Genomic DNA, 9,699 nt, shown 5'->3' on the forward strand with positions numbered 1-9,699 from the left:
CATTTTATGAGTTATTTTATTTTGGTCAGAGTTTTATTTCTTTAATAGAAGTATTCAAGTTCACTTAAGGATATCTAAGATTAATATTTCTGAGAAAAATAGTAGTGTGATCTTATAATTGAACAGAATATCTAAGATCAATAAGGTATTTCCATTTTATAGATAAAGAAACTGTGTTTACTTACACATGTCTCCATAGAGATGCAATAACTTTTTCAAGGTCACACAATTAACTAGGGAGAGAAAAATTGAAGTAGAGATCTCTATTCTTGTAAAATTTAATGAAGTCAGGTAAGTGCAAGAAGTATTTATTTTTCTCACTCAATAAGAATTAAAAAGGTGAATCTGTCACTTTCTTGCTCTCTGCATTAACTTCTGTATTAGCTTTTCTTAGTTAACATTTGTTAAAGGATTTTGAGATATAACTTGAAAGTGTGTTTTAATTTCATAATTTGCTTATTCTCAAATATATACTTATTCAGAAAGTAAATATTCTGGGATGACGAATGTTACTGAGTTGGAAAGTTCAACTGGAAAATTAGTAATGGTGACAAATAGTATTTATGGAATATCATAAAAAGAAATGTTAATTTTACATTTTAAATACGGCAGTTACCACTGCTAGCAGGTTAGAAAGTTTCTGTCTTTGTTAAAATATAAAAACATAGCAGTTGAAAGCCTTGAATGGAATACTGATTGACAGTCCATTGTCAAGTCTGAGTAGTGAAATGAAATCATGTTTTTAGGAGCCATAATTTTATAATAGTATAAATGAGGATAAAAAGAATCTATGGGCTACGTGGTCTTGTTTTTCCTTTAAAAAAGGTGGATGGGGGCGCCTGGGTGGCTCAGTGGGTTAAGCCGCTGCCTTTGGCTTAGGTCATGATCTCAGGGTCCTGGGATAGAGTCCCGCATCGGGCTCTCTGCTCGGCGGGGAGCCTGCTTCCCTATCTCTCTCTCTCTCTGGCTGCCTCTCCATTTACTTGTGATTTCTCTCTGTCAAATTAATAAATAAAATCTTTAAAAAAAAAAAAAGAATATGCATTTCTCAAACTTTAAAAAAAAAAAAAAAAGGTGGGTGTTGTACCTGGACTGCTGAGTCTTACTCTGACTTGTTTGAAAATATATTTGTAGGCACTTCAGAGGTTGTTGATAAAATATGGGAATTGTGTACCTCAGTGAAAAATTGGAACAAGGTCATCGTTTTAGAGCTGTTCTTAGGTGACTCCGGGCTTGAAGGCCAAATACAAATGTCTCCCTGAATGACGTTAATGACATTTGGAATAGGATCTTAATGGCTATAAAAGAAAGGTAGATGTGCCTGCAGACCTCCTTAATTTAGTGGTGCAAAACATCCAATATTACTATCACTCCCTTCTTTTTTTTCCTTTCATAAGTAAAATAAAAAGTCTTTAGCTGAGATTATGTTTATAGTATTTCAAAATAAAATGCCATGTTTGTAAGTTTTCTCAAAAACGAATTCCTGGGAGAAGACTTTTCAAAATAAACTATATGAAATAACTTATTTTTTATGAAATAGTTTCAGGTATGTAACTTGAGTTGTCATTAATTTCATTTCTGCATTTAACATTTGAAGTACAGAATTTATATTTGAGCACATGAGTAAAACTTAGTGTAACCTAGAGTTTTAAAAGTATTTCTTTATACTATTTCACCTTTTAGGATGTTATATTTTTCTGAATTAATCCATAAGAAGGTATGTTATGATTAGAAAAACTCACACAAAGGAGATAGCTTATGTTCATATTTCAGATATACATATATATAGCTGTATTTATTTCTTACAGCATATTAAGAGAGGATAATTATTTTAGAGGCAGATACAATCCTCAAACATTTTTACCCTCCTCTTTTTTAAAATTTAGTTTGAACTTCATAACTTCTAGGCTTACATTAATGTAACATACTAATATTACTTATATTGAATATAAAAGACCTGTCAGCTTTTATGTTAGTATGTTTTTTTATTGTTTGTGTTCCACTAGAGTTTTCAGATTTAGAAGTATTCTTTTCCCTTTCTACTTCCACTGGGTCTCCTTTGGATATTTTCCCCTCTACCAATTACATTTTTTTATCGTGATAACTGTGCCCAGACCTGACTAGAAAAAACCTGACTAGTCACTGAATGCAACAAATGATGTTTGTGATAAGAAACATAAAAACAACAAACAACAAAAAACCTCGAGTAACCTGATCCTTCCTTCTAACAAAAATGACATTATGTTGTTAAAAAGTTAGATTCTAGGCTTTCATTCAGTCTTAATTTTGACTGTAAATGGAAGATTTGAGGTAAACAGTTTCCATAGAAGACTGGAACTATCTAAATTCAACAATTATGGGCTTTCCCTTCCCAGTGTTTTCTTAATTCCTAGTTCCAGTTTTTGTTTTTGTCTTTGTTTTTGTTTTTAGTTTATGACACAACTGTATAATTGGTTTCATATGTGGCTGTTGCTAAAAGGGTGCTCTCAGGCTTACAGGGCATCAGATGATATTTTTATTGTAATGTTCTGTATAATCAAAACAAATGTATACTTAAAATATTTTACAACTGTAGCTGACTTTTTTTTACAAAGATGAAATATTAATGCTATGTGTTTCTCTTAATTTTTAAGTTATATAGATTCCCTGCTGTTCCTTATCTGTGCTTATCAGAATAACAAGGAACTCTTGTCCAAAGGCCCAAACAGAGGACATGATGAAGAATTGATATCACATTATAGAAGAGAATGTTTACTAGTAAGTTGAATATACATAGGTCGTGTTTGCTTGCTCATTTTATCTTACATTGAACACATTTTCCGGACTCATGTGTAAGTGATTGACTATAAATTCTGATGGGGAAAGCATCATGATGAGGTCTATAATCTGGGTATAATCCTTTAAGATTATGAGATTAGGAGAATGCATCCAATTCCTTATTGTCCCTTCTTTATTGATCCTAAATATTGCAGTTGATAAACCAGAAATGTTCTTAAAGTGGGATCAGAATAATTACATTTTTATATTTAAATTTCTTCATTCCGTTTTTTGGGGAGAGAAGAGGTGCTTCACAGAGCCTGAGGAATCATTATTATTCCAGAAAAATAGTGGATTTTTTTTAGTTTTTCTAAATCGTATGTTTGGTATATATAATGTCAAAAGATCATTGTAATAACAGTATCCTTTTTTTTACCTAGTCATTGGTAGTTTTTTTTTCTCAAATATTTTTATTATCAATGTGTAGAAATACTGCTATTGTTTTATAAACTTTAAAAAAAGTTTTTAACAGGTGTGTTTTTTGTTTGTTTTGTTTTGTTGTTTTTTTGTACTAGATTACTTTCTAGATGTCTGGAGTACATCTAGTTAGCTAATAGGTATAAAATCAAAAATTCCATCTTTATACATTTTTTCTGATTGAATTTCATTAACTATTAACATCACTCTATTATATATTTTGAGCACCTAAGTTATGATTTTTTTCCTATACAGAATACACAGACATGCACAAAAGTATTCAAGAATGTATGATTTTTGAACAGATATAAGTTACATGTTTTAAGTGTACTTTAAACGTCTTTAAGTAGGTGTGCTGAAATGTTTTCTTTATTGTAAACTACTAATTGTAGTCTGCAGTATGTTTTTAAAATTTTTGAATGAGAATATTAGGACGTTGTGATCTTCACTGTTATTCTCTCAGGTGCTTTTATTGCATTTGAGTTTTTTAAAACTTGAAATGTTAGTGGTTTGTATCCCTGGAGGATAGTTCTTTAATTGGCCAGTTTCTAAAGGTTTTTGTTTTTGTTATTATTATATGCACAGCTTTTTCTAGGAGACTTCTTTCTAGAGTAGATTGAGATTGTTTTTCCCTATTGCTGTTTGTTCTAATATTTTCTGTAAACATACTTACTATGTTGTTTTTGGTGTTAACACAAGTATTTTTATTTAATTAAAGAAAAGAAACAAAACTCTTTCTTTTCCTCATTGCATTAAGAAATTAAATGAGCAAGCAGCGGAACTATTTGAATCTGGAGAGGATCGAGAAGTAAACAATGGTCTGATTATCATGAATGAGTTTATTGTCCCATTTTTGCCCTTGTTATTGGTGGATGAAATGGAAGAGAAAGATATACTTGCTGTGGAAGACATGAGAAATCGTTGGTGTTCCTATCTTGGACAAGAAATGGAGTGTAAGTTTAACCACTACTATTGGTGGACACCTCAGTTGTTGGATTAAGCACAGTTAGAATTAGATGTTATTTATTTTTATATTCTGTAATATTTTTACATTAACATCATTACTTTTTTTTTCTTATTTACAAACCAAGTTGTATACATTGCCTTGCCATTTATATTTTACCTCTCTCCACCAAATGGTAATTATTTTGCTTATTTTGAAATGAAACATCAGTTGACCACTCTAAATTAATAAATTACGTTAAAGATGATAATTTCTTTCCCTCTCTATCTTTATCTACATCTAATTGTTTGTATTTACAGCAAATCTCCAAGAGAAGCTGACAGATTTTCTACCAAAACTGCTTGATTGTTCTACTGAGATTAAAGGTTTCCATGAGCCACCGAAGTTACCTTCATATTCCACACATGAACTCTGTGAGCGGTTTGCCCGAATCATGTTGTCCCTCAGTCGAACTCCTGCTGATGGAAGATAAACTGCACACACTTTCCCTAAACACACTGTATAAACTTTTTTTAGTTCTTAACCCTTGCCTTCCTGTCACAGGGTTTGCTTGTTGCTGCTATAGTTTTTAACTTTTTTATTTTAATAACTGCAAAAGACAAAATGACTATACAGACTTTAGCCAGACTGCAAACAATAAAGCTGAGAATCGCATGGCGCTCAGACTTTGTTTTAAACCAGAACTGATGTATAATTATAAATCTGATTGATTTCATTATGGCAAAACCATGCTTTTGCCACCTTTCTGTTACAGTATTACTTTGCTTTTATCTTTTCTTTATCTACAGCTTTCCATTCAGTCTGGATCCTTCCACGACTACAGCCATTTAAGTGTTCAGCACTGTGTACGATACATAATACTTGGTAGCTTGTAAATGAAATTAAAGAATAAAGTTTTATTTATGGCTACCTATGTGTTTGTAAGCAGGTATATTGTATATTAGTGGATCATTTTAGTTATATATAAGTGAATTTTGTCTGGGGATTGTGTAAGATTGGATAAATAGATGAATAGATTAATACAAACTTTTAATTTTTCTCTGTTAGCACGTTGGAAATTTACTAAGTATTTGACACAAATATATCTATATTTTTGACTAAGTTGTTAAATTCAGTATGGCACCTAAACCTGTTTTGAATTCAAATCAGGTTTTCACTGAAGTGAACGGCTGATATTTAAGTCAACCACACTGAAACTTTTAACTTTTTCTTAGATTAACCTTTTATTTTTTTATGTATTTACAAATAATATAGCAAGGTAATTATTTCAAGAGATACCAGAAAAAAGTTCTTGAATAAGGGCTATTTAATAGTGAAACTTATAAAAAATCTGTTTATGTGTATACACACAAACACACACACACACATATTCTTCATAATGGAGGATAATGTTTTGCATTATATAATCATTCTATTTTTGTAAATTGTATACCACTTTAATTGAAAATGTTCTCTACTAATCAATGCTGTGAAATGAAGTTGATATTGTTGAATTAGAAATTATGAATATCTTTACCTGCTTTTATTTTCCTCCTTTTCAAAAAGAAAAAGCTATAGAACATTTTGTAGATGGAACTGCTGTTTAAGATTAATGAAGTCATATTGTGAATGAAAATCAATGCTTTAAAGGTAATCATGTTACCAATAACCTATTTTTGAATTTATAAAAATTTCTTTATAAATGATACTTTGTTAGCATAGTAAAATATATCATTATACTATGTGTATGTTTGTTATAGCGTCGTCAAAACTAGAACTCTCTGTAAGTGCCTCTCATAGAATTCCTGGACAGAGGAGGAAGAAAATATTAAGCCATTATGTAATATTCCTTATCAAGGTACTAGTGTACTACTGAGGTATTAATGACAAGGAATTAGTACTGTTTGTGTTGTAAGGTTAGATTTTGCACATTGTTCCTATCAAAATGTGTTTTGGTTTAGATTTTAAATTTTCTTCTGAGCAGTAGTAGTATTCTACATTGGTTTTCAGGTTCTGTCCAAGGTTTTTAAAACTTGTTTTTAAAAACAAGGTTTTTTAAATGTATCATCAAAGCATTTGTAAAGTATCATCAGTATTTTACGATCTCTGAGAATAGTAAGGTTGGTTGTGGTTCTGTGTATAATTGACCACTGAGACACAAAGTGCTCAGGCACCATATGGAAATTACTCCCTTCTCAAGGCACATCCAGGAAATCGTATGTGGCCCATGCTGAAGGTAAGTATTATTATTGTATTGACTTTCTACTTAAAAGCCAGTTTATTCATTCCTACTAATGAACCCGAAGTACTTATTTCAAAAAAATGACCCTTTTTGAAGACCTGGGGAAACAAATTGTTTTTCTATCAGTAACTTTCAATGTGGTCTAAATTAGAACCAGGACACTGGATAAAACGGTCAGTAGCATGGTATGCACCTTCAATTGATGCTGTTTAACTTCCATTTACTTTTGATCCCTTGTTTGTTGGAAGCTTCTCAGTATTTCCCTCAGTTGCAATTTGAAGGAAGTAACTAAAAATTTGTTTTCTTAGTTTTAGATTTACCGAGTCTAAGGTGGATTTTCCCCTCCTATACCTAATTCTCCAGAGTTCAGTGTCTTTGTTTATGTTTCAGAGTTGTTGACTTGTACCTCTGCATCCTCTGCCATCCCCAAAAGGTACAGTCACTCAGATGCTTGCCAGTAGTGAGTAGGGTTAGCCTTGTGTAATCATCTTTTTTTAATTTATCGTACCTCATTAAGCAGATTAAATATCACTTGTATCCATGATAATTTCATCCAAATTACATATATTACTCTAGAGCTTCTGTAACAGTACTGCAAACCAGGTGGGTGGCTTATAGGTCAAATTTATTTTCCCACAATGCTGGAGGCTAGAAGTGTAATGTGTGGGCAAGTGTTGTTTCTCCCAAGGCCTCTCTCCTTTGGCTTATAGCAGCCTTCTCGCTGTGGCCTCACATGAACCCAGTCATACTGGGTGAGGACCCCAACACTTAAAACCTCATTCAGTCTTTTTAACCCATTAAGCCACCCAGGGGCCCCTTTCTTTTTCTTTTCTTTTCTTTTTTTTTTTTTTTTTTAAGATTTTATTCATTCAGTCTTTTTAAAAAGCCCTTTCTCCAAATATGGTTACATTGCGGGGAGCGGCTTCAACATAAGATTTTAGGGGTGGGTGACACAGTTCAGTCCATAGTGTGTGACAGCCTAGTTTATGTACCTCCTTTCCAGACAGAACAGTGTGGTAGCTTCTTCCCTTCGGACTCACGATTAGGATGCAAGTATCTATCGTTCGGCTCTTCTGTCAGCTCTGTTGTCTTCTTTTACTTTTACTGTATACTAAAAACTATTTTAAAGTTATAGAAAACCAAAATAGGAATTGCTTACAATGCATTCATCTAACCAGTATCAGTTCAGTGTGTTTTCACTGAACAGTTCTTCACCGAGTAAATGAAATAGTCTGTGTTGATCTGCCCTTGATTATGTGGGTTCTCTCTTTTATTCCTTCCATCGGTTCCACTTTGTACCGTGGATCTGTTTCTGTTTTGCTAGTGTTTTTATTTTTGCCTACTCCACTTCCCCTTTCCATCTCCCTTTCCCCCTGAGCCCAGAGGTAACTGTTGTTAACCATTGTGGCCACATATTTTTCCATGTTTGCGTAACGTTATGCAGTGTATACACAAAAGTATTGGGTTTGGGTGGGGGGGCAGAGAAGGAAGGGATCGTCCCATTTTATGCATCCTTTCTTCTGTATGTTCTGGCCTTCGGTTCCTTCTTTTTCTAATGAGCTTTGATAGAAGGGACAGTAATCAAATAATAAAAACAATGACACTAGAAATAAAAGTAAAGGAGTTAGGACTTGAAGGGACTCCATACACAGTTGAATACACACATGCATACACACTGGAATTTCAAGTATCCACATTCACCTTATGCACAGGTTTTCTCAATGGCTATTTCAAACCACTGCCACCCTCCACCTACTATCCAGTGCCAGCTCCAGTAAAAAAGGATGATTTTTCCTTTTCCTGGCCAAGAAAAGGGGACCGTAGGGTATGATACCCTTCACCTTTAACCTCCATACCTGTACATTTACAGTTAGTTAACCAAGATATAATAAAGGATGGATATTATTGATAACCCACTGTTATGAGGGAATTATAAAATCAAATGTAGTATAAATGAACTTATATATTAAAAGTTACAAGCACATCCATGATTTGGCGGACATACTCTGCTCTTCTGTAGAATTCAGAAAGCTTACTTTTTGCCTTATACCAGCCCATCAGTTTGTCCTTTAGCAAATGGTTCTCGCTTTTTCAGTAATCTAGAATGAGGCAAGTATTCTTAACCCTGGTTGTGCATCAAAGGCACGTGAGGAGTGTTCTTTAAAAAAAAGGTGACTAGGTCCTACATGTGGATTCTTAAAAGACTTTTAAAGTGAGAACTAGTTTGAAATGTTTGGTAGGTGTTTCTCCAGCTTTAATTTTTCTAAGAATCAACTCTGCCCCTTACCCTGAGAGACTAATTGAGCCTGGCTAACGAGCACGGAAAATTTTGGTTTTTGCATTCTTGTATGTCGCATGAAAAGGCAATGGATTTACATTTGCTGATGGCCCTCTTAGCCATAGAGTGCGCTCATTTTAGCATGTGGCTGTGCTCAAATGTTTTTCAGTTCCAACTTACTGAACTTGCCCCTCTTTCCTGAGTGGTTAGGAGTGTAGGCTCTAGAACCGGACTGCCTAGTCTGGATCCTGGGTCAGCTGTTTACTTGCCCAGCTATTCCTCTTGGACTTTTCTGTGCCTTTTTGTATTTCTTCATGTATAAAATGGGATTATAGTGTAACCTACCTTATAGGACTTTTTTAAAAGTGTAAATGGGTTTCTGTAAATAAAATTTGGGGGAAATGCCTGCCACATAGTAAGTGTTCAATGATTGTCATCCTCTGAATAATTTGTCACTGTTATTCACTCCTGGTTTTCAGAATCTGCCTTCCTGAGACAGGCTTCTTCGGGTCAGCCTCCCTGCTGCCTGCATCTCCTGTCATCATTTCTCCTACTCCGTAAACAAGAGTGTTGTCAAGGTTTTGTCCTTGACTCCCTTCCAACTCCCCTTTTCTGGACGGTTGTGTCTACTAATCTGTCCTCTTGAAATCTGCCTGCTGGTGATTCACAGGTCTGGGTCTCTAATTTCTAACCAAACCAACTCATGTGGTTTAGACCCATATATGTTTCCAGTGGCCTGGTCAACATACAGACTTGGATAATTCACAGGCACTTCAAACTGAGCATGTATACCGAGTTCATCGCTTCTTTCCAGACCTAATTCCCTTAGATTCCCTTGGTGAATGATATAATAATCCAGACATGGGGAATTATTCTCAATTCTACTTTTATTTCCCATTCATTACCAAGTGTCAACAGGTCAGAATCGTTACTACCTTACTCATGCATTTCTTCACTAGCACTGTTAATGAGATCTCTCATCTCTTAATTTGGACAGTTAGA

At 33.9% G+C, this 9,699-nt stretch overlaps 1 protein-coding gene across 2 annotated transcripts in view; it reads left to right on the forward strand.

Annotated features, from left to right (window-relative positions):
* The window catches only part of USP25 (ubiquitin specific peptidase 25), a 132,532-nt gene extending 126,611 nt beyond the window's left edge, over positions 1-5,921 (forward strand). For both annotated transcript variants that reach the window (XM_059392170.1, XM_059392171.1), the window contains 3 exons: positions 2,634-2,757; positions 3,992-4,187; positions 4,498-5,921. In XM_059392170.1, the coding sequence (XP_059248153.1) occupies positions 2,634-2,757; positions 3,992-4,187; positions 4,498-4,670 (493 nt within the window). In that variant the 3' untranslated portion in view covers positions 4,671-5,921. The remainder of the gene's footprint in view (positions 1-2,633; positions 2,758-3,991; positions 4,188-4,497) is intronic.
* Positions 5,922-9,699: the final 3,778 nt, after the last annotated feature.

This window comes from Mustela nigripes, chromosome 2 (assembly GCF_022355385.1).
Source record: "Mustela nigripes isolate SB6536 chromosome 2, MUSNIG.SB6536, whole genome shotgun sequence".
NCBI lineage: Eukaryota > Metazoa > Chordata > Mammalia > Carnivora > Mustelidae > Mustela > Mustela nigripes.